The 24,363-nt window shown below is 44.3% G+C and overlaps 1 protein-coding gene across 1 annotated transcript; it reads right to left on the bottom strand.

Annotated features, from left to right (window-relative positions):
- Positions 1-256: 256 nt before the first annotated feature.
- On the bottom strand, positions 257-23,899 carry rgs12a (regulator of G protein signaling 12a). Its single transcript, XM_088294593.1, has 18 exons — positions 23,724-23,899; positions 20,447-22,225; positions 19,827-19,919; positions 11,911-11,932; positions 11,165-11,328; positions 10,487-10,579; positions 10,277-10,420; positions 9,927-10,109; positions 9,677-9,827; positions 9,512-9,609; positions 8,844-9,035; positions 8,586-8,659; positions 8,377-8,503; positions 8,127-8,226; positions 7,362-7,420; positions 7,059-7,173; positions 5,760-6,305; positions 257-1,125 (listed from the first exon to the last, which is right to left on the bottom strand). Exons 2-18 carry the CDS (start codon positions 22,190-22,192, stop codon positions 863-865), a joined length of 4,170 nt encoding a protein of 1,389 aa, XP_088150719.1. The 5' UTR covers positions 22,193-22,225; positions 23,724-23,899; the 3' UTR covers positions 257-862.
- Positions 23,900-24,363: the final 464 nt, after the last annotated feature.

The raw sequence follows: 24,363 nt of genomic DNA, 5'->3' as shown, positions 1-24,363 counted from the left end.
CATTTAAAGAGACGGCTGCACAACCTCAAGTGGAAGTCAACCCCAAACCTTTCTGAACAAATGCAGCCCCACAAGTCCAAACGCAACATTCAGATTGGATTTTGCTGCTTAACTCATATTCCACAAACACAATATTAACCAGAATGTCATGTTTAGACCATAAAAGATCATTGAAAATATTTTTGGGGGGTGACTTCCCCTTTAGTCAAACTTTTTGATTACACTTTACAAACAACTCAAAAAGGACTGACAGCCATCAAGGATTTGTTTTTAATTGACAACTTCAACCACAGAAGCAGAAAGTACAGGAAATGTTCAGCCATCAGGAATCAACACAGGAAGCACAAAGGAGGAATTCATTTGTTGGTCCTAAAAAAAAAATGCAATGTTTTGGTTTCAAATTTTTAAAAAAATGAAAAAGGGTACTTGGGGGCGGGGGAGTAAAATAAATATACATATGATTTAGGAACCTTAGTCCAAAATTGATCCTGTTCAATGGAATTTAAAATAAATCAAATCATAATTTACTTTGGATTGTTGAGTAAATATCAAATAAAACAAATTATTTTCAAAATCCAAATTAAAGCAATAGATTTTGATAAAGTCCTCAGAGGGACATACTAAATGAAATAATAAAACAAACACAAACAATATGCCATATTAGATGTTATTTTTCATCAAAAACACAAAATTCCACCGACAGAACGTACCAGAATTCCAATTTACAATAACTATCCTTTTCATAGAGGGGCGACCTTCACGTCTTTGTACATGCAGATTTGTTTGATCCTTCCCTCGTGGCTTTCAAAGTGCAGCAGTGGATTCGGAAGGAGGGGTGAGGGCGGGGGTTGTCGGGGCTCTGTTAAACCACGGTAGCCTTAAAGAGGTCCGCCTTGCAGTCCGACTCATCTGGGCGAACGGCGCCGTGAGGCATCTGCTGGGCGTTCCTCATCCGACTCTGGCACTGGCGCAGCTCGGCCACGTAGCCCTGGAAGCTCAGGCTCAGCTCCGACTCGTCCCCGCGGGGGCTCTCGGGCGGCGCTCCCTCTTCCAGGTGCACCCCTTCCACGTCCATCACTTCCTGCGCCAAAGCCTCTTTCTCGCCAGGGGCTTTGGTGTTACCGCCTGAAAATGGAAGAAGGAACGCTTAAGATGGTTTCTTCACGCGACGAGAACAAAAGCAAACAATTTGATGTAATTTTTTTTAAAAAGCTTTACGATTGGTTTTTATTTAAAAGCCCTGCAGACCATTTTAAAAAATGGTTATTTTGAGTCCCGACACCCCCGGGAAATTTCTGAATTCAGACCATCGCCAGGCGCGAATTTAGGAACGCCATTTCCAAATGGTCTATCCCTGGGGTGGGCAAACTTTTTGATTGGCGGGCCACAATGGGTTCTAAAATTTGTCAGAGGGGCCGGACCGGGAGCCGATGGATGGAGTGTTTTGGAAACCTCACCTCATCGGAGAAAAAAAATACATTTAATATTAAATGAAAGTGAACGAAAGCATTACATTATATGTCTTTGAAAAGCCACAGTATTTTGAAAATAAAACATTTACAAGGTTTATTCATTTAATTTTGTTTGAAGTTCGGCGGGCTGGATTAAAACGTTCAATGTGCCGCATGTGGCCCCCGGGCCATAGTTTGCCCACCCCTGGTCTATCCTTAATGTTTCCATCGTGTATCACTTATATCACTATTTACGCCGTCATCATCAGTTAACAGTGGATTGTTTTAAAACCTTTATTTTTAATTTTGCTTGGAATTTGAAAAAAAAAAACAAGCGGTTTGAACTGCTGTCACATAATTGTTTTTAGCTACTTAATCCAAAAGATTGACTGGCCTCGTGGTTTTGGCCTTTAATCATCAGTTAGAGATTTATTGCTTTCAAACATTACTATTTTTACTCTCATCCAATTCCAACTTGGATAAAAGGTTTTGGAGGGGGAAATGTGCTCGTCAGGACTTTTGTATCAGCCGACAGCGTTGCGCAATTGCGGCCAGCTGCTGAATACGAAATGGTTTCCCCTGGGATTCACTTAACAAACAGACAGTGATTAAGTGCCACTTCAGTGCTGATGTAAACACCGCCTCCAAACTACAACAGCTGACCTCCTTCAAGGAAGGGGGGAAAAAAAAAAGGATGACACAATGCGGAGGGATTGGGTAACAACCACACCAGGAAGTGATGTGTTGAGGCTGGTATGTAGCGACGCAATTCTGTCACTTCCAAAAAGAGTAACCATAGTTTCCCAATATTTTTCATGACGTCTGTAATTTCTTTTTTTTTTTACTTTTGTATTGAATTTTTTTGGGTTGTTCTTTTCTGTTCTCTTTTGTTTTTGCTCCAGGGCGCATTTGGGAGAAATGTTTAAGATTCTTTCCAGTTATAGTTACATATTATTTAATTAATGGTACCAAATCAACCACTTTATTATTAGTAATATTTGTTTTTTATTAATCGTATGTATTATTATTATTTCTGTACTCTTCCGCACTAGGCTAATTGTGAAACTGGGGTCATGGTGAAAATGTTAGTCTGTGCGATGTCTCCCTCTAGTGGGCAAATAAAAAATGATGCCTGTCTATCATAGTTAATAAAACCCTAGATGCATTCAGAATTTCGTATTAATATACAGAATAATATATGTTTATATTTAAATATTAGCGTCACTGTTGGACATTACCATCAAAGTTATTGTGGGTTTGGACCAAAACGGAATCCATTGTTTTCTCGCCATATTATTGTATTATATTGGATCAGCGGATCTGATAATGGATGGATGAATATTATATTTTATTTTTGTTATTCTTCGTTAGTTTCAAAATAGAAAGACGAATGGCTAGATATCAATGGTGACACTTTGGAAGTGCCGAGATGAGGTTACCATGGCGCCGAGCGGCAGCGGGAAGAATCAGGCAGAGGCGCTCGGCAGCCGATAACACGGCAACCATTTTGAGTGCGAGGCGGTGAGGTCGGAGCAATGTTTGAGTCGGTGTCTTTTGTGTTTGAATTGGTGTGTTTTGTGATTTTGAGGCGCTCGTTCAAGGACCATTCTTTGATTGCTGGAGGACGATCAGAGCACTTAGCCAGTGTCCATCAGATTGCTTTACAGCAGTCATTCTCAAAGCATGGGGGAATAAGAAGAATCAAAAAATTAAATGTTCACTAATTAATTTGTTTTGAATCCTTTACAGTACATTAGTAAAGCACAGTTCTGTTGTATTTAACTTTATAGCACAATAAAGTTGCATTTAATCGTTTCAATTTTTTTTTTTTTGACCATTTTTTTAAATCAGAGATGCAAGTAAACTTTTCTAGATTTTTTTATGCTGATTCCGATTCGGCCCTCATTTCTTCTCAAGCACATCAGGTTTTCCTAATAATATAATATGCACTGGAGTAATATGTTTCGTAATACATTTTTAATCAAGGGTTAGATTCAGCAACTGGTGGATTTTTTTTTTTTTTTGTGATACATCGCAGCTATAAATTACAACACGTGGTAAAACCCATATTGTGCAACATTTTACAGGTCAAACTAAAAAAAAAACAAAAAAAAAGAAAATATCTTAAAAACCTGATGTGCTTGAAAAAGACAGTCAGGACATGTTTTAAAGAGCGTCAAAAATGCCTTTGGAACACACACACCAAAAAAATATGTTAAACAAGACTCCAGTATATCACTTAAGAGTTGCTTGTTGGCTTTAGTTTATTTCTTAATTTTTACTGTTGCGTTTTACTTTAACGAGAATTAAACGAGTGTTACTTTGCCTTTAAAAACAGTTGTCTTTGAATTTCTGCATCTTCTGTGGCTTTGGATTTGCTGCATTTTTCCATAATGAGATTCACCCTTTACTGAGTGAGTCGACAATGCAGTAATCTGTTTTTAAAGATAATTAACTATATTTTTTTTTATTTTTTTATTTGCTTGTTTTTTTTTATCTAAATTTGTGTTTTCTTAGACAAAAACTCAGCCGGGAGTTTCAGCCACCGTTCCGGCAAACCGCTACACTTTGGTTCATTCCATTGACTGCATTTCTTTTGTTGTTTTAAGCCGTTTACTTCTTCTAACACATAAATGCCTGTTAAGAATGTTAAACTGTTCCTTTTTTTTTTTTTTTTTTTAAGATGTCATTTCCATTATTTCCAACGGGGAAGAATGTTGAATTGCAAATGATCTTGTGGAAAGCGTCAGACAGGAAAGGAAAGACGTGTGTGCATGGGCAGAAAGTCCAATCCAACACCACAGCATTCCTATCACCCGCTACGATATGCCGCAACCCAAGAAGATGGCATCCTAACAAGCCTTTGCAAACAATCCACAATGCGACACCCTAAAAGTAACCACCACCTACACCACAGAGCTGGAAAGAGGCTAACGATAGAAGCCGAGCGAGCATACATCATTATTCACACCCCCGCGCCATCAAGAAGCGCATGCGGCAACACCAAAAGGATTTGATGAGGACGATGCTAGCAGGCAAAGAACAGAGAAGGCATGCGGAGGCGGATCAAAGAAAAAAAAAAAAAACAGCATCACATCCGATTGGAGCTTTTATTCCATGGACTAAATGACAGGTACACAGTTGATTGGCAGATCCAAAGAGAGATACAGAATCACAACCATCGGCGGCGCTATTGCTCTGACATACTCGTCTCGTCTTCCTGACAGCGGAAAATAAGTTTGGAAAATAACGTCCCGCAACGGCGTGGCAAACATTCACGACACGTCCTCCATATGCCGTTCACACGCTGCTTTGGGATGGCCTTCCGCTCGGGTCGTCACGCAGTCATGAGCAGAGGTGGAAGGACGTCAAACGTCGTCTTAATTTGAAGCAAATCACATACGACCGGAACAAAAATCCAGCAAGTCAAAAGGAGTCCCGCTCAATTTCAAGAAAGTCGAGGCTAGTCATAATTTGAGTTATGTAAGTCATAAATGAAGTTGTAGAATCTTGCTCATTCACAATATACTTGATATTTGAATGTAGCCACTTTGTACTCAGGGCTTGCGTTAGGCTTCACACGATCCAGACTTTGGAGCTGATCACTCGTCAAGTCAGTTTAAAAAAAAAAATAAAACTACGGACAATCTGATCAGAAGATGGATCAATCTATTTCGACGATTCAACTTATTTACTGTACAGCAAATACCAAACCAGCCAAAAAAAAGCCCAAATTTGTCTAAAATTGACACCCATTTATATGCATTGGGGGGAAAAAACGAGTTTGATGTGGTCTTTGCTGTGTCTCAAATCTTGGAGACTGAAATTCTTGAAAACTCCCTTTGTGATCGCCTCAGTGCGGCTTGAGAGCTTTGCATGCACTTACACAAGAAAAAACTTCCAAAAACAAAACAAATGGCAACTTATCTTGAAAGTGCAATTTTTAAATGCAGAGTCACGTAAAGTCAAGTTGAGTCAGGTCATGTGACTTGAGTCTCCCACCTCTCCAAATGAAGGGCTTCCCACAGCAGCGTGTGACCATTTGGACGTTGCCCTCTTTATGCAGGAGCTTTTTAATTCTTCCACATCCTACCAGGCCCGCAAACTGCTGTGAGATGGCGTTCCATAATTGACACAAATTCCCCAACTTATTTTCAAAATTGTACTGCCAACAATCCAAATTCTGGACCAAATATTTACAGGACAGTGTCGACGGATGAACAAATCGAGAGAATCCAAATCCATTAAAGTGCACGAGGGGGTGAAGTGATGGAATGGAAACGGGAGCGCTGGTGTACTACGCGGTACCTGGAGTGGACTTTGCGTCGGCGTCTTGAGGGTGAGGGTGAGGGCAGGGCGGCGGCGGCGGGGTGAAGTTGGCCTCGGGAAGGCTCCCCTCCAGGGACGGCATGGGTGACGGGGACGCGGGTAGCAACGTGCTGTTGGGGCTGTTGATGTCGCCCTCCCCCACCAGGGTCAAGTCGGCTTGAGCGTCCTCCTCCACGGTGTGGAGGCTCGACCGTGTCTCCGGGGGGCGCGGGATGGGGGACAAGTGGGAGCCGAAGGGCGAGTGGCGAGACGGGGGCATCAGGCACCGCCTGGCCCCGGAGTGTCCGAGGGAGGAGTCCAGACTCTCGGAGCGGAGCCCTGAGGCCAGCGGCCCTCGGGGGTGGCCGCCATTCTCACGGGTTTGCTTCAAAGAGTCCGGCGTGGAGCACGCCGGGTCCGAAGTGGCGCAAGCAGGAAGGGGGACCAGGCGCAAGAAATCTGGAAGTACCAAATCCTCTTTGGTCAGTAGTCCACGCTGGTCGTTGGCCCGGGTGCTCTGCGCCCGGCTCAGCAGCTCGAAGAATTCTACCAGGAAAAGGACAATTTTTTGTGCATTAGTTTGACAAACTGGCGAGAGATACATTTGGCATGCAGATAGGCCAGGAAAGCGACCCCACAGACCAAAGTCGGGTTGTCTCCCATGTTGGATTCAAGCAGCCATTTCCAGTCCTTCAAAAGCAACCTTGCTCGCAAATGTGGCGCACGTGTAACAGCCCCGTGATCCTCCACTGTGTCGTGACAGATCATCTCGTGTGCCGTGAAAAATGTGACTGGACTGGTATGAAAATGATGAGTGATTTATTCCAAATGTCTTTTATCTCTCTATGCCAGTGACTTATCGTAGCAGGCAGAACAATTACATGCTCTTCCACTAGATGGCAGAAGGTGCCATTAAACGTGTCTTCAATTGAAGCGCCGTACAAGAGAATACTGTGAACTCATTTTTGGTCTGTTATTTGGCTCACGGCGGTTTGTCTAATCTAAGAAATATTAGTGGAGAAGCTTCATTTGGTCAGGTCATACATACGCAAAAAACATTTGCGCCTCCATGTGGCGTCTATCTGCAAACTTGACAACTTGCCCTAAAAGCAGAAACTCGCGTTGCTGACATGAAATTCGCTCATGTGTACGCCCACAGAAGGGACAGAAGTCTGTCAATTTGGTTTCAGGCGGCTATTTGAGAGATTTGATCCGATTGTGACGAGTTTCCTGCAAGGTTTGCGATGCCACTTTGAAGCAGAGCTAAGCTGTGAGAGGTGAAACAACGGGGAGGTTTACCTTCAGCTTCGTCTATATTAATCTTTTTCTGTTTTCTCTTTTCGCCAGGGAGCGCCAAGTCCGGTCCACCTGCTCGCCCGCAAAACTCCTTTGGCGCTGCTGACCTCTCATCTCCCTGCAGACGCAACAATGATAACGCTGTTAGGGGGCGGCCAGATGGGACTTTTGTCGTCCGCCGCGTGGCAAGGATGTGAGTCGGTTAGTCAGCCGGGTTAGGGTGAAGAGGAAACCCCCGCTCATTGCATGGACCCAAATGTTAATGCGGGTGAATGGAGACGCGGAAGGAGACGGTGCGGAACTTACTGTTGCCGAAAGACTCCTGGTCGGCGGTTGGCTTTTGAGGGAGGAGCTCTTGGATGCGTCTGTGGACCACAAACGGCACGTGAGACCTTTCAATTCGAGTCCGTTTAAGGCAAAAAGTCAAATCAACCTTTTTATTTTATTTAACACACTAATTGTAACTGAAAAATATCATTTGGAATTTGTTAGCAGTAGACCATCTGTACAGATTCTGGAGTATGAATAGTAATTCAAATAATTGTGTTTTACATGATATACACTACTCAGGGGTGTCAAACACACTTTGTCGTAATTACGGTTTCCCTCAGAGGGCCGTTATGACCATGAAGCCATAGAAATGCCTTACATTATCACATCACAACAAGTTAATCGAGAACTACTTTAGAAATGAGAAGCACAAAGTTGACATGCATGATTTGCCTTCGCCGGGCCCCTTTAAATGATGTTGCGGGCCAGATCAGGCCCCCGGGCCGTGTTTTTGACACCTGTGGTGTATATTTTTCTTTTTTTTAATAAACTGCGGAAGTGCATGCTGTTAATTAGACGACAGGCTTCTGCAGTGTTGTTTTGCAATTAAAAAAAAGAAAAAAAGTTTCTTGATACTCAGGTGCAGTGATAACTTGCCATTTATCCGAGGCAGACCTTAAACTGTACACATTTTTGTGATACTGTCAGAAGGGGCCTAACTGTACAAAGGAAGTTTTAAACTGGTGGAAATATGAACTAAAATCTATTTTCCCACTATTTGACAAAAGCGAAACGCCGTACCTTTGGCTGAGGCCGCCGCGTCAATGCGCTCCAGCACGACGCGTAAGCCGTCCAGACTGGATATGGGGGCTCCTAAGTCCAAAGATTCCGTCTGGCCGCTCTACAACAAAGCACACAACGCATTTGAACTGCCGGCGTAACACGGGATAAAAGTAGAAAGCCGCGGGACTCAAATAAACCCCATGAGTGACGAGGAGTAATTGTAGCCCCGGTACTCCACCCTGTGGCACGCCAAGCCCACACAACTTACTATTTTCACCACCAGTTCAGTGAGCAAGAGGCCATACTTGGCCACCACGGGGCGTAAGACTTCGGCAACCGGCTTGGTGGGTTTGGCTTTCAGCCCCACCGAGCGGTTAATGGGCACCAGGTCCAGTCTGAAAGGAAAGAGAAGAACACGATCGTCACAAGAGTCAACATGCACGCGGCACGACGCGTTGTCACGTTGACGGTTTGCACCGAAACAAGGTCCTCTTCTCCAGTCGCAGATCTCGGGAGCTGAGGGTCATGCAGTCTTGGTCCAATACTAAAGGCTTTCATTGAAAAATGAAAAATAATAATAATACATTTTATTGATGAGCACAGATTATTTAATGGCAGAGTTGTTCAGTTTTAAAGTAGTGTTGTGTCGAGTAATATTTTATTTGATATAAACACAATACCTATATGTTTTCGTTCATGTGTATTTTTCATGCGTCCTGGACTTGATTTGTTCACCTTTTCGCCTCCCACCAGGAAGAGATCCACCGCCGCCACGTTGACACTGATGTTGTGACACAAAACTTGGAGGACGTCTCGAATGGAAGCGCCAGGCCGAAGGGTGATGGAAGAGCAGGAGCCGTCCGGCAGCGTCACATTGCAGTGTTTCGGGGAGCGTTCCCACGCACCCACCGAGTGGCGATTGTCTGACTGCAAGTGAGTAAAAACAACAAAAAAAAAACATTTGGGGGTTTTAATGTTTCTCAAGCCCCCGTGTATTAAGTAATATTAAGCCGTCCCTCAATTGGCATGTAACGATGTCTGAATTTCCACCGTATTTGTTTTTGAATCAATTTAACTTATGAAATGTAAATTATGGCCAGCGTAAGAAATTTCCCCCGACTGACACGTCACATCCAAACGGCAGTAGTAAAGACAAAGGCTAAATCATCTTTCAAGCTGATTCCTCTCTTGTCTCAATTAATCTGCCTCCAATGACAAAGAATTTTTTTGTTTACTACTGTTGCCAGTTGTCACCACCTGGAAGTCCGTGTGTGAGTTTGTCGCTGCTTAAATGTGCGCCAAGAAAAAAAAAATAAATCTGAGTGGGCTAGAAAATAAGAAAAATGAAAGAAAGAAAGTTGGCTCTGTGTGTTGCCATGGTGATCTGCCCAGTGGAATGTTACCTCCATCTTGCCGGCCGAGCAGGAAGTGGGCATCTCCAAGCTTGTACTGGAAGACAAGGAGCCCTGAGACTCCCTTCGGCCGTTACTCCCCCAGTAGTCTGCACACAGAATCAGGGGAAACCCCCTTTAGAGGGGAAAAAAAAAAAAGTTGTGTGTGGCACTCACCGAGGTTTATGTCACCAATGTCCTTCTTTTTGGGACCCTTGCCGAAGCTCCGATTACGAGACCATGAAAAGAAAATGCCGCGTTTTTTGTCGGCGCTCTCGTCTCTGCTATCCTCGTTGAGCGACCTCCCGGAGCGCTGCTTCCTCACATCCTGCAAGGTTAGACGGCAGACGATGTAACAACTCGACTGATGTGGAGGGTTTTGGGTTTTTTTTTTTCTTTCAAAAGGCAACCCAAAAAAAAAAAGGACCTTCTTGGGAGTGGAAAGGGTGGAGCGGTCCGAGCTGGCGCTGTGTTTAGATGGCGCGGGACTGCAGGGGATCTGGTAGGGATCCGGCAAGGGGAGGCCGTCCACCTCGGCACGCATGCACTCCTTGTAAAGGGAAGACTTGAGGAAACGCGAGTAGCTGTCAAACTTCATCAGGTTGAAGATCTGCAAATGGAAAACCGCAGGACAAATTAGGCTGGCGAAAGAAGTGCATGCTGCATCTTTTTTTTTTGGGTCCGCCTCATGAGGAGAAAATCAGTTCTACTGTAGCGGGACAAACCCAAAATGGGCTCGCATGTTTGTAAATCACAACAACATTTGCGGTGGCGTACCTGCAACTGCTGCGTCTTGAACATGTCAGGCCTCGGCGACGTGAGGACGTCGTCGGCCAGCTGAGCTTGGCTGTCGATGTTCACCGGCATGGTCGCCTTGCTGGACAAGAAGCTGTTGTAGATCTCGCCGGCTCTCTGGGACAGCTGCCGGAAACGCACCTCGGGTCATCTTTGAGAACACGGCGGCGTGATGACATACGGCGGATTTACCTGTTTTTTGTCACTCGCAGGAACATGATTGAAGTATTCGCAGGCTTGCCAGAACAAGATATTCTCCTCACTAAATTCTTTCTTGAGAAATTCCTGCCGAGACATCAATGACGACTTCTTATTTGACTTCCAAACGTCTGTTGCAGTTTAACTTTATTTACATTCCTGCTTTATTGATGATGCTGGCGAAAAAAAAAGTGTTCAAATCAGTTCCTCAGTAAAGTTGAGCCAGATGAGCGTTGCGCAGAATTTGATTCCGATTTCATGCACTTATGAAAAGGCACCAAATAAGCGGTTTTGCAAAATTAGCAAAACACGTTGAACAAAACTGAGAATCAACCGCCGTTCTAAAAAGCTCTGCTGAAGTCATTAATGTGAAAAGTGATCCGCGAAGAAAAACAAAATTGAACCTTTGACTGTTTGAAAAATAGCAGAAGCATGTGGTCTCTTCTCATTGTTGTCCTTGCTTTGTGGTTTTCAAAGGTAAATGTTGCTCTTCAGCTGGTGTCGCTGCAATTTGTTGGATTTTGGCTCAACAGTTGTGAAAGCAGCCGAGGCACATTATCATTCCTGTGTCTTGTTGATATTTGACTTGCTGTTTTGCTGGCGAAATTTGCATTTGAATTGCATCGTGGTGCTGGAGAACAAAGCGGAAGGAGGAGGGGGGGGGGGGCGTACCGAGAAGTAGCGGACGCCGACCGGGTCCTGGAGAAGGCGCTCGAAGCAGGCGGCCCAGCTGGCCACGCGTTGTTCCGGAAGCCCCCGGTGGCCGCCGGGGAGGCTGCCGTTGCTGTTCAGGCTGCTGTGGCTGCAGCATCCCTGCAACTGAACGCCGCTGGAATCTGCAAGGTTCAAAAGGCACGCATTAGATTGACAATTTCACAGTGATGAGCTTCTTTTGGTGAATATTGTCACTAACCGTCTAAATGTTTTTTCTAAGAATCAATAATCAACAATATTTTTATCAGTTTATTATAATAATAAGAAGCAAACTGTGATGCAACCCACCTTTATTGTGTCAGTTACACCATTGTCACAGTTCTTACTTTTTACATTTGATAGTCATCAACGGCTCTTGGCTACCCAATGCGACTCACTTTGCATTGTCGCCTTTGTCATTAAAGGTAGGCCGTTTGACTCGTTGGTAACATTCCAGCTGGCCGAATCAGATCAGTTTGCTCAAGGCGTAGAGCAATAGGAATAGGAGTGGAACTGTTTGCAGATACAAAGTGGTCACTTGAATAAGAGGAGAATAATTGCATTGCAAAATTCAATCAAAGTCTTGCAAAGTTGTTTTTTTTTTTTGTTTTTTGTTTTTTTTTTTTTTTGCTCCGGTGAACACAAAATGGTCATTTAACAAATCTGGGACCAAATCAAGAAGGCAGACGCAACGGGGTCCAAACAAAAAAAAGTGCATTACTCACCGCCGTCCGAGGAAGCCGCCGACTGAAAGAGAACAAAGAGAGACATGAGTGAGAAGCTGCCGTCATGACCTCCTGCAGGGTGTGCAGACAGCAGCGAGTCTCCGGGCATCTCAAGATTGGTCTTAATTTGTACGAGGGGGGCAGAAGGGTAGCCTCTTTAAAACTTGTTCACACCTCCACAAGGAGGCGGGCGAGGGGGGCGGGGCGTAGGCACCGCCTCCCCCTTGTTTGATTTGCTCCTCAGAGCTGCCGGAGTGGCCATCAACGGCTCTAATGGTCCTCCATTCACTTGCTAATTGCACCATTGAGTGCTTTTATGTGCACGTGGACATGTCCTCCACGAAAAGGGCAAGCGGGAACAGACGAACAAAATATAGGTATTTATTTCAAATTAGGTGTCGTTGTCTACGTAGGACAGTGACATATAAAGTCAGCCACTACATGGCAGAAGGTGCAAAATGAATCTGTGTTGGCAAAATTTGCATCTTGGGGTGCCTTGAAATTTCTACAAAGATACTGAGAGATGAGAAGACTTGCGGAAAGCCATGGAAGGCGACATCCTATGATTTTTTATTTTTTTTTTTGTAATGATTTCTTCTCTTCAACTCCTTGTTAGAGAACAGCGCTTTGTGCAAAAATGACTCAAACACTGGAAAGTTGTCCATGTGTGGTCAAAGGTTTGATTGTAAAAAAAAAAAAAATCCTGCTGTAAAATTTGCCGTGTATTTCATATTCACCCAAACGGTACCTACATTTTGGGAGTATATGCCTTGGCTCAAGTCAAAAAAGGTTGGGCGAGACTTTATTCAGGCACACACTGAGTTGTTATAATATGACCAGCCCTTTGCATGTTTCAGTCCAACGAGCTGATTGGTTAACCAAAGACAATGACATGCAAACCGTGTTGCGTATCGTTTGCCCAGATGACTCGACAATTTTGTTTTGGTCACCGTCTTTTCAGAAAAAAAAAAAGTTGGATGTTGGAAATGAAAGCAAGGAACTCCGTGTTTTGTTTGGCAATCTCTGGATATTCTGCCGTTGTTTGAATGCAGGCTTGTCTCTTAATGGCGGGAGATTGTCACGCTAACACGCAAGCGTAAGGGGTGGTGGAAAGACGAACACGATTTGAGACTCGATACGTTGTTTTCAACGTTGTCCATGAGCCGCAGCACAGGCTCGGACATGTCGTGTCCATCGCGCTGTCTGAACCCCGATCATGACGTTTGTGACCACATGTGAAAGCTCCATCGGACGCAACCCACCAAACCGCTAATTGTCTGCGTAGCCTCTTTACAACCCTCCAGCTGCCGTGTTCAACCCTGTGTAGTCGACACCCAGGAAACGCCCCCCCCCGCGGTAGCCGCCATGTGTGTGGAGCGGCTGAGGAGAACACAAGACTGACCATCTGCGTGTCCCTTTGGAGCTAAAAAAACCCCCCCCCCAAAACCTCAAACCGTAACTACATGGGGACTGCGATAGGTTTTAAGGTAGGAAGAAAGACATCACACTTGTGACGTTCTGTTTGCTTTTAAGCAAAGCAAAAGCAAAAGTGGAGAATTTGTCAGACCTACCAAAATGACACATGTGAAAGACATTCGCCTCTAGGAATGGAATAGAAAGCTGTAGACGGAATCACTTCTTCACGTTTCCTAATTTTAACATCATGTTATTCACAACTCCAGCGACAGCACATCTCAAAGTTGATCGTTGACCCGTTCGAATGCGACTAGCATGGTAAATATCACAACGTCCAGAGGCTATGAAGGTCTACGTATTCATGCGGGGACCACACACATAAGCGGCCCCTGTCCCCTAAGTGACACTACCCCAACTTGACCACACACTCCCTTCCTCTCTTGACGCCTTGGATGATGAGTTGCCTCACAGTGGGTGGCTACAGAAAAGGGGGACCAGTCCTTTGAGTCGCCCCCAACACGCACACAGAAAGTCCAGCAAACGGGTTAAATCTCGATTCGCCTGGATGGATCGAATACCGTGTCGATAAACGCAACATTTCTGTGGCTGCCGAGTCTGGCGTGCCCAGTCGTCACGTCGATAAAAAGTGCAAGAACCTGACAAAAATAAACTAATCCCGATGCAAATAAGTCACTGCTTAGCACCTCTGCTGGCGTCGCTTGGTGTTTCCTTTTGGGTTTTTTAAGGCATGATTTTGGAATTAAAAGCAGATAAACGTATCCAGAGTCAACGAAAAAAGTGACACAAATAAACCACAAGCCCACCACAGTTGGTCCCGTGCGAGGGACGAGCCACCGAGAGAGAGATGGGAAGAACAGCTGACTCGTACAAAAACAGGAGTTGGCAACTGCAGGGGGAAAAAAAGAAAGCTTACTTACAGTGTTGAAGTTCCACGTCCTCTTGAAGGAAAGTCTCTTTTTGAGACTCATTGTTCCCTCGACTGCTCGGCGAGCGGCACGCAAGGCAAAGAAGACGTGCGCATACCTGAGCATTCCCCACCCAAAGCGAGGCCAACCATGTCTGTACAAGTCGGCGAAAGAGAGGGAGGGGGAAAACCCTGAAATTTGACATGGCACTGGACTCGGAAGCAGAAGAAGAAGAAGAAGCAGGGGGTGGAGGGGAAGGTTTCCTCACTCGGCAGCTGTTGCCATGGAAACCATCCCGACGATACATACCGGTCTCTCCAACATCGACGAGAAAGAATCATAAGCCCCCGTTCTTTCCCCTCGACAAAACCACAATAGCCCCCCCTTTCCTTTTTGTACGCTGGTCTCGCTTGAAAAAGAAGAAAAACACAGTCGGGGCAAATTGAAACCATATGGATTCCGTTGAATCAAACGTCAAAGTTTGCAAAGGGGAGTTTGTGTCGTTTGACTGACTTCACGTGAAAAAGTCGCACATTTCGCATTCCAAATGTGACGAATTGCTGTTTACCCGCAAGTGTCACATTGAGCCGATCAAATCCCTAACTTCCCTTGTTGCCACCCAAGCAAAAGGAAGGGAGCGCGTGACGCAACCAGGAACTCGCTAACATGTAGCCACCTAGCATCAGAACACAAACGTACGGATGCAAACACGTGACGTCGTATGTTAAACAAAATACAAGGCAAAGTGAGCGGGAACTTGCGAGAAATCTCATGCGAACATGAAGGCACCAAGCATTGTAAGAGTGGGAACACACGACATAACCGGGAACTAGCCAGAAAGCTTAAAACCTTCATAGATTGGAAGACTAACACATCACGGCAAAGTTGAATAATGTACAAAAGCTTTTGTAACAGAAAAAAAAATCAGTTAAACCATCGTCATCCAAATTTGTAACTTTTTTTTGTTAGTTCCTTGATATACCTCAAGAAATGAAAAAAAAAAAATCAAATACACACCAGGCTTTGTTGACTCCTTGTGGGGTCTTAAGCATGTTTGATTAGGCTGACTAATACATATATTAGCATTATGAGAATCAAACTGTTCCGAGAAAATATATTGGATTTTACGGGACTCTGGCGTAAATTTAATGAGAATAAAGTCATGAGTTTATGAGGGGAAAAAAATGTTACTATAATCCTTGCAAAATGCAATTTATGAGAACAAAGTGGCAAGTGGCGGTTTTGTTGGTATGGCAGAGTAACAAATGGTTTTCTTGTGATGTTTTTGCTTGTCACAAGATGTCTAATTACATATTTAGATTATCGCAGTTATCTGCTACGGATGACAAATGAAAATAACATCAAGGCGACTTCCTTTTGGAGGAGAGGGAGCGACGGGGTGCGGCGGGCGACTGATAAGACGGAGGAGAGATTTCCTTCCAACGCAAGGAGAGAGTGTCACTCGCCAAAGCGAATGTCATGCTTCTGTGGTTAATGTGCGTGGAAAATGTCTATTTTATAATGACGTAATAGTCCGTTTTTATGAGACTAGAGTCGGAGAAAAAAATGTTGGGAACAAATTTGGAATATTACGCAATGAGTACGAGATCAAACATCGTTCTTATGAGAGTTAAGTCCCGTTTTCTTGTGAAAGGGGAAAAAAAATAATCTTTTTTTTTTTTTTGCAAGAAAACAATGTGTGAATAAAATTGGAAAAATGACAACGGTGTGCGCGAACAAAAAGCAGCTTAACCAGGAAAAAAAATTGACTCTGCAAGTAAATTGACAATATTATCAATTTGTGAATAATTTCATCATTTAACGTCATTGCACATGTAAGTAAAGAGGAACAAACATTCACTTAAAGCTACAGCAAGTCCAAGAGATGTTTAAAAAAAAAAAAAGACCAACAGAGGGAGTCAGCATAAAAAGCTTGATAGGTTGTCAGACAGCGCCCTGATTTTCTTAGATGAAAAAGAAATATATAAGGAAAGGAGAGTGTGACAAGAAAAAAAAACAAAAAAAAAAAACATTTCAATAAAGTGTCATTTTAAATTTTTTTCTTGAATCGGCAAAATCGACGAGGAAAAACACAAAGTTTTCCGGGAATAAAGTCGCAGTTTATCCAGGAAATTTTTTTTAGCTGAAAACCTATTACGAGAATATATTTATATATGTCACGACAAACGCTACAGGAAGAAAGTTTCATTTTTTTGTTGTTGGAATGTTGGCCCACAGGCCGTAGGTTGCCCTCCTGGAAAGCATCCATGGGGCGCGTAACGCAATATGTGAAATGAACGCCCGAGTCCATAAAAGCAAGCGATAGCCCCTCCCCCTCAGCGTATATTATCAAAAACGAGGCCCCGCGCTCGCATAAGCCTGGAGGGCAACCACATAAGACACGACCACACCCTCGCGCTGCTATTCCTCTCCCATAAAAAAAAAAAAAAAAAAAACACCCCAAATGGACTTTCCGAGCTTGAAACCCGACACGTATAATTAGCCTGGTGACTCTTGCCCCTGTTTTCCCATCTTGCAACAAAGCTCAGAGTGGGTACGCTCGGCGTGATGCGAGGGCGAGGGTGATTGCTCACTTCCTGAGTTTACGTTCTGCCGTCTAATCGCTTTGGTCATGCAGGGAAAGCTGATCTGCTTGAAAAAGAAAGAAAGAAAAAAAAAGCGTCTGCTTTATTCTTTTGGAAGGACAAATTCAAATATCCTCACACCTGCAACATTTGTTCAATAAAAGGCCGCCATTCAACAAAGTAATAGAAGACATACCCAGCTCCGCTTGAATTAAAAAAAAAAACAGCACTCCTCTAATCGTAGGCTACGTTCTAATTAAAGACTTGCCCCAATCGATGAATTGCTTTTGTTCACATAAATAACAAATGTCACACCCCACGCAAACGCTCGACAGTATTTCCTCTCGCTGAGCTATGTGCTCCGTTCTGATCGAAGCCATGTCCCGTTTAATCGCCAGGCGCATTGAATACAAAAACACAAAACAGATGCCCTGTTTCTACTTGAATTAAAAGGAGAAAGAGTTTTCCCTCCAATTGACACCCTTATCTTCAGACGCCCCCGTAAAAAAAAAAAAAATTCAGGTGGCACCTGTAAAGCTGACAGTGAACTTTCGAGATGGCGCCAGAATAGACTCATTGAGCGCTGCCCGTTTCAAAACCCCGCATGGTTGTCTGTGCAGATGACGTCGAGACAACGCGAGATTTCCAGCGGTGCTCGGAGAATGAACTCGGCAACCGCACTCACATCTGCTCCTCGCCTATCCAGATGCGGAGCACGTGGGGCGACAGAAGTCAAAATGAAAGCGCTGAGAAATCATCTTCTCATTTTCCCAACCACACTTTTTGCTGACAATCAAATGCGTGCTGTGTCCGGCCTGCGTCGCCAAACTCAACGGCGACTTCTTTTTTCCGTCCAAACGCCCACACGACACCGATGGACTTTTACAAATACCGTATTTCCTCCAAAAGCGGGCCCTGCTCAAAATGCCCAAATTCTTTGCCAGGTCCTCTTGAAGACAAAAACACCACACCACAAACAGACTACCAGCAGTGTCTCCATTTATTTCGAAGCCATACCCTGATTCATTGCGAATACCACTCGTAAAAAATGCCTGACCTCCAAAATTCAGCTGATGGTATTTCCTCTCATCGTAATCTCAATGAATGAATTCGTCGCCGGGTCTTCTGAAATGAAAAACACCGCACTCCAAAAGAGCCAGCCGGCCGTATTTCCTCTAATTATGGGCATCCCTCCCGATGGGAGCCCGAGCCCAATGAATTAATCACCACAGATGTCTGACTCCAAAACAAATCACTGGCGGTATTCCCTTTAACAATCCAAGGGAAAACATTCCCCGAGTAATGATTCGCCTGGTCCACAAACGCTTCACTCCAAACCAGATGACAAGCTGTATTTCATCAGATAATCATCTCCATTCTTCTAGAAGCGATGCCACAAGTATTTTCCAGACTTTCATAGAAGACAAACATCGAATAATCTGCTGCACCCCAAAAGAGACTACCTTGCAGTATTGACAACAAATCGCTGCATTTGTTCGGTTTGGAAGCCATACTTCAATTAATCGGTACTTCAATAATTAAAACACGGCCACCTCAATTAGACACCCACTCAGAAAAAGAATGTTCTCTCTTTGATGGATTGAATCGTGGTGGCACAAAACGCCGGGGAGAGAAAAGTCACCTTTTGGCCGTTCACGTAGGAATCAAAAACATCAACTTGATCACTTTGCATTTTTGCAAGAATCAGATGGCCCGACGCAACGCGCCACACGAGAAACAATCGGCAGCAGCCCACAAAGCCGGGGAGACGAGAGGACTTACGGAGTTGAGGGTAATTGTGGGCTCCATGTATGGCACGCAAACGGGTCCATTCGCGGGAGCCGAACGCGCCGAGTGCGGGAGAGCCCAAAATCCCAACAGCGACTGGGAGTCGAGTACCGTGACTCTCGCTCGCTCTCCCTCCCTTCCTTCTCTCTCTCTCTCTCTCTCTTTGGTCGCAGCAGATTCCTCCTCTCTGTTTACCTCCCACCTCCCGCCTCCGTGTCTTCTTCATGCCTTCCCTTCGACGCCCACAGGCGCCACGGGAAGAAAAAAGTCAGTCGTGTCTAATGAGCAACTAGGGTGCAAAGCAAGTAGGACAAAAATGCCGGGTGGAATTTCTTCCGTTTATCCATTCTACCCCCCCCCTCAAAAAAAAAACCTGGACATTCTTTGTTTTGTGTTTTTTTTAAAAAAGACAGATATTGCTGCATTGTATAAAAACATAAAAGTATTTCAAGCCATAAACTAGTTTTATGAAGTCCAATGATGGTTAGTCAGATATGTGCCGTGGCGAGGCGTGATTTCTGGTGCTGTAAGTCTGCATGTGAGTGGGTGTGAGTTGTGGACAGGAGCAGCTCCTTGTGAGTGTTCTCATTTCATGTTTGTGCTTGATATGCATCGGCGACTGTGGCTCTTCTCGGCCATGTGTGGGCATAACGTTACTTTGTATTCGCCAACGGTTACCAACGGTTGACTGCCATCGACGGATATATTCATCAATAACAGTTTTCAATGGGTAGGCCTGGAAGATTGCCTTCCCCAGCTCGTCTGTCAAATTCAAGCCTCTACGTAAGTGTAATGATGAAGAGGCGTCAGTAGATGGCGAGATGGAGTAGCTTTGGATTTGAGAAGATGAGGCAAGGAATTCTGGTTTGTCACGTTAGGGCTGCACAATATAGCGAAGAAATATTGATATCGCGATATTGGAGCATGCAATAAGTTTCCCTTGGAACTTTATGCTTTTATTTGAATTTGACCAGTCAGTGGATCGCCATCCAATAGTTGAACATTATTTAGGGGAATTCCAATGAATTAGCTAAGAATTCAGCCTGCTTATTTTGCTGCATGATTAAAAAATATATAATTCTTTCATTCAATAATAAAAATGTCATTTATTTAGGTACACGCTAAATATTGGCCGTAAAAAAAATTTTGACATCAAAAACAATTCCCAGCCTTGTTTTTGCACAGTTAATGTAACGCTTACCTCAAGGTCATCCAGAGATCGGGCCAGGCTAAGACGTTTTGAAGAGCGACGTTTGGAGGCACGGAGCGCACCCAAGCCCCAAAACCTGGAGCCCTGTCACAAGACAAATGGGGTTTAGTAAAGTTTGTTCTTCAAATATAGTACACTGATCTCCTGCTCATTGCAAGAGTTACGTTCCAGACCCATTAACGATGAGACGCAGTAAAAACATGTTTTATGTACTTTAAGCTTTCACGTACCCTTCTAAAACCTGTTCAAACACGTTATGTATGTATTTTAACAATTAAAAAAATCATAATGTCGAACAGATAAATCTGTGATGTGGCGTCAAAGAGAGAGAAAGTCATTCTTGAGGTGTGTTTTGCTAAATAGAGCCACAGCTACATCTTGTGGCCATAATAAGAATAGCAACACTTTGGCACAATATTACAAGAAAAAGCCCGAAACATTTCAAGAAAATGTTTCAATTTGTAATGGAATCAAGTTGTAATGATATAGATAAAGGTTAAATAAATCAGTAGATATAAATGTATTTTTGTTAAAATTCCAACATCCTCATCGTGTTATGAGAAGTCCAAATTGGTCCTGTAATTTGAAATCAGTTTAGCTTAATTACTCACATTTTTCCCACGCCCTTTCTTCCGGTGGACAAACGCTTGGGTCAATTCTTCTTTGGGGGGCATCATCAGGAGGAAGTCCGCAGACCGATACCGGTCTGGGGGAATCTGACTCATGGGGGGTGGCAAGTTCCGCGTGCCGGCACCCAGGCCGTCGCCATCTAACCAGTTGTTGTCGTCGTTCCACGTCACCCGACTTTCTGCATCACCACTGAGGGATTTGGGCCACTTTGGCTTGGAGAACCAACGCTGGCTACCACGGAGACGCTCTTCTGAGATGCTATTTTTTTTATCCAAAGGGGGAACAGGAGGCGGGGGCTTGAACTGGAATTTGAGGCGAGGCGGAGGCCCGCCGTAAAAGTCGGTGAGCGAATCGGGCCCAGGTAGTGACTCTGAAAGGGAGTGTGTGCTGCCACAGTTTGACGGATGATATCGTTGACCATTATTGTAGAGGTTTCTCGGGATATGGTCTGGGGATGAGGGATTATCCCATGGACAGGTGGGAAGGAGGACCCCGGGGTGGTTTTGGATTACAGAAGGGAAATCCCTGGCGGCTCTCTCCTCAGGGGGCGAGGCGTTGTCAATGCCGCTGTCTCCGTTACTACTGGCGCTACCTTGTTGGACGTTTTCCTTGGCTTGCTGCTGAGCCTCCACGTCCAGTTTGACTCGAAGCCTCTCCACCGCGTCTCCCATGTCGCTGTACAGGACCGTGACAAAATGAAGGACATCCGGCGGAGTCTGGGGGAACTCCAGGCAACCCGAGGTGTCCGGATCGGGGGTGCAGTTGAAACGGAAGCGCCCGGCGATGCCTGCGTGCTCCTCGTGGTTTCCCAGTTCTGGGTCTATGAAGAAAACGTGACAGGAGGCCCTTAGCGGAGCGTCCTGCGGAGGACAACCATTGATGATGTGCGCGGTGGTCACCAGGCAAAAAAAACGAGGGTCCTCGGTGCAAACAGCCCCGAGGACAAGGTTCTCGGTGGGAAAGGCCGCCAGAACGGCTCCCATATCATCGCAAAGTCGAATGCAGTCAAACGTGACCCTCATCGCGACCAGCGTGTGGGTATCCTGCTCCGTTCCCAGCTGGCGTATTCGTTCTCGGATGGCCTTCAAGCTGTCGTCCTCCAATTGAGACGTATTTAAGATCAACTCTGTGGAGCTCAGGTAGCCCACCACCAAAGTCATGTTTAAAATGCTCCAGTCTGGATTCGCCTCCTCGCCATCCGTACAAGCAGAATGCCGTTCGTCCTTTGGCTCTTGCATTTGAGCGATCTGCTGTTTGGACCACTGCGACATGTCCGGCTCTGACAGCGGCCTCTGCTTGCCAGCCGACACTTGGTGCCACTTGTTGGAATTAGGTGAATCATGCGAGATGGCGCGGAAGACTCCAGCCTTTTTAGGGCTTATTAAAAACTTTTCATCTTGTAGGATGGGGTTCCCAATGACCCGGCCTTCGGTGTGCACGACTAAGCGCAGCGGCCCGATGCAACGGCCGATCATCTGCACCACAGTCTCGTGCAAAGCGGTCGACACGTCGGCTCCGTTGATCGCCATGATGCCCTCGCCTTGTTTGAGTCCCACCAGGTCGGCGGGACTTCCTTCCAGGATGCCGCTCAACAAACATGGCCACTGTCCCGAGATAGTGAAGCCGTAGCCTGTCCGACCACGGTGAACGTCCACGCGCCGTAGCTCGCCAGATGTGTTTAAATCCAGGCGCCTCCTTGCCCCCTCTGGTTGTCCCTGGATCCTCATCTTGGTGGCCAACACTATTGTGTTGTTGTCATGCTAGAGTGACACAAAAAGACAAGGACAGTTAAAACTGTGGTGAAAAGATCGTGAGCATAAACTGTTAATCATCCTGACCCATTTGCTCTTGTAATGTTATAATTTGCCGATTGATTAGTTACATCATTAATCGAATCCGCAACGTCGTTCAAGTCCAGATAAACTCGTCTTGCTGTACCTCATCAAAGCCTTTCTAGCTAGCGCGTAGCTTGCTAGCTGCTAACAAAGAGACACACTTATTTTCACCTGGCTCAGCAGACATTAAGTCTAAGTTTAAAGTGTTCTGATTCTCATGTGATAATGTGTACGCAAGACCGATGAAAAATGTTCCATGATATTCCATCAACATCTAGAATTTGTACATAATTAACCGATTAATGTTGAACGGCAATGCAAACTAAAACTTGTGTGGGTCGGCAACTAGGTAAGCATCCCATGTGCCTTGAATTTACAATCAAAGGTTTAGATGCACTGCACATGAACCAGGAAAAAAACCTGATATTAAGTGATCAGAGCAAGTCCTTGTTTGGTTTTAATGGTGAAAAGTGGTCATGTCAAAGATACCCATCCAGATAGCCATCACGCTAATCTTCTTTCATGCGGCTTCATTTTCCCCCCTGTTTTACAATCACTGAGTGACTGTTGCAACCGTATACCGCAAAGGTGTTCACCATTGCTGTGACTTGCGAACATAAAACTGACAGTTTGCCCTCAAGTCGACCGCTTGCTCTCGAACATGGCCCATAAATGTGACATCAGAGTCAAAAGGTCTATTCAATGGTTCTCTGCGTTTTGGGGAGTTTCTGTTTTTAAGGTTTAATTGTTAATATATATATATATATATATATTTATTTAATTTTTTTTTTTTTAAACTTACTGATCAGTGATCGTCTCCAAAAACTGGACCTTCTCTAACCCTAACTGGTAACACCAACCCTTACACTTAACTCTAACCCCAAACCCTAACCTTGCGAGACCAATCCACAACTGTGGTTAACCTCGTTTTACACTATTAATACTACGTTACTTCAAACAGTTACTGAAAGATTATGATATGATGGATTATTTCCGTTTGAAATAATTTCCGACAGGAAAAGTTGTTCAAGTCCCATTCATACAAAAACAAACTCATGATCAAATATCACGTTGAAATGAGTAAATGGTGAGTAAATGATCCAAGTGTGTCTGGTTTAGTTGAGTTATTATCTGTCAGGGATAAACGCACAGAGGGCTTTTATATCCTCCCCCGAAGCAGAGTGCCAGCTGGCTCTCAGCCTCAACAAAAACTGTTTAATGACGACCAGACGTTTGGTATTCGATGACTTTTTAAAATGTCACACATTTCAAACACTTTGGAAGTAAACCACAGGAAGCGTTTTTTTTCTTTCTCTCTTCCTGTATCGCGTTTTACAAACCGTAGCAAGACATTAGTAACTACCACAACTACTACTACTTTAATACTATCTTGTTACTACACGACCGAACTTTTTATATTTACCTGTCGGACGCTCCCCCTCCTAATAAAACGTCCAGGCAGCTTTTAAACGTCCAAAATTGTAATTTTCCCGTCACGCGACCCTTTTTTTAAGGGTCAGTTATTACAAACAATACATTAGGGTTGTGATTTAAGTCTCCCCTATATGCGGCCGCGTCGTGAACGCGCCATCTCTTGACGCGCACGCGCACAAGACTGCTTGAACAAAACGACATTGACGAGTAACCATAACAACGCAACGTCTTGCGTCACCTGGTCCGCCCCGTTCTCTGTGTTTGGCCAATCGCCGCCGCGCTCAATATTCAAAACAAATAGTGCGATCCTATTGGCTGCTCATCTTAGTAGGCGGAGGCAGTCCAACACTGACGTAAACAAACGGTTTAAAATACATTGTAAAATATTTTAAAAATGCACATTTTAACGTGGTTTAGCTATAATTCAATCTAAAATATTCGATTTAATATTCTAAAATATACATTTAACAGCAAATAAATACATTTTTTACTTTGAAAAGTATTTTACACCAAAAGACTATTAAAAAAAAAATTGCTCAGTTCTCAAGATGTATTCCTCAAATATAAATTTGATTCAAATGTATTATTTAATTTGGTTAAGATAGTATTAATTTTTTAAACAATTATAT

This window comes from Idiotropiscis lumnitzeri, chromosome 4 (assembly GCF_059441095.1).
Source record: "Idiotropiscis lumnitzeri isolate Australia: NSW breed Sydney's pygmy pipehorse chromosome 4, RoL_Ilum_1.0, whole genome shotgun sequence".
Classification (NCBI taxonomy): Eukaryota; Metazoa; Chordata; class Actinopteri; order Syngnathiformes; family Syngnathidae; genus Idiotropiscis; species Idiotropiscis lumnitzeri.
This window is presented reverse-complemented; position numbering and strand designations above follow the sequence as displayed.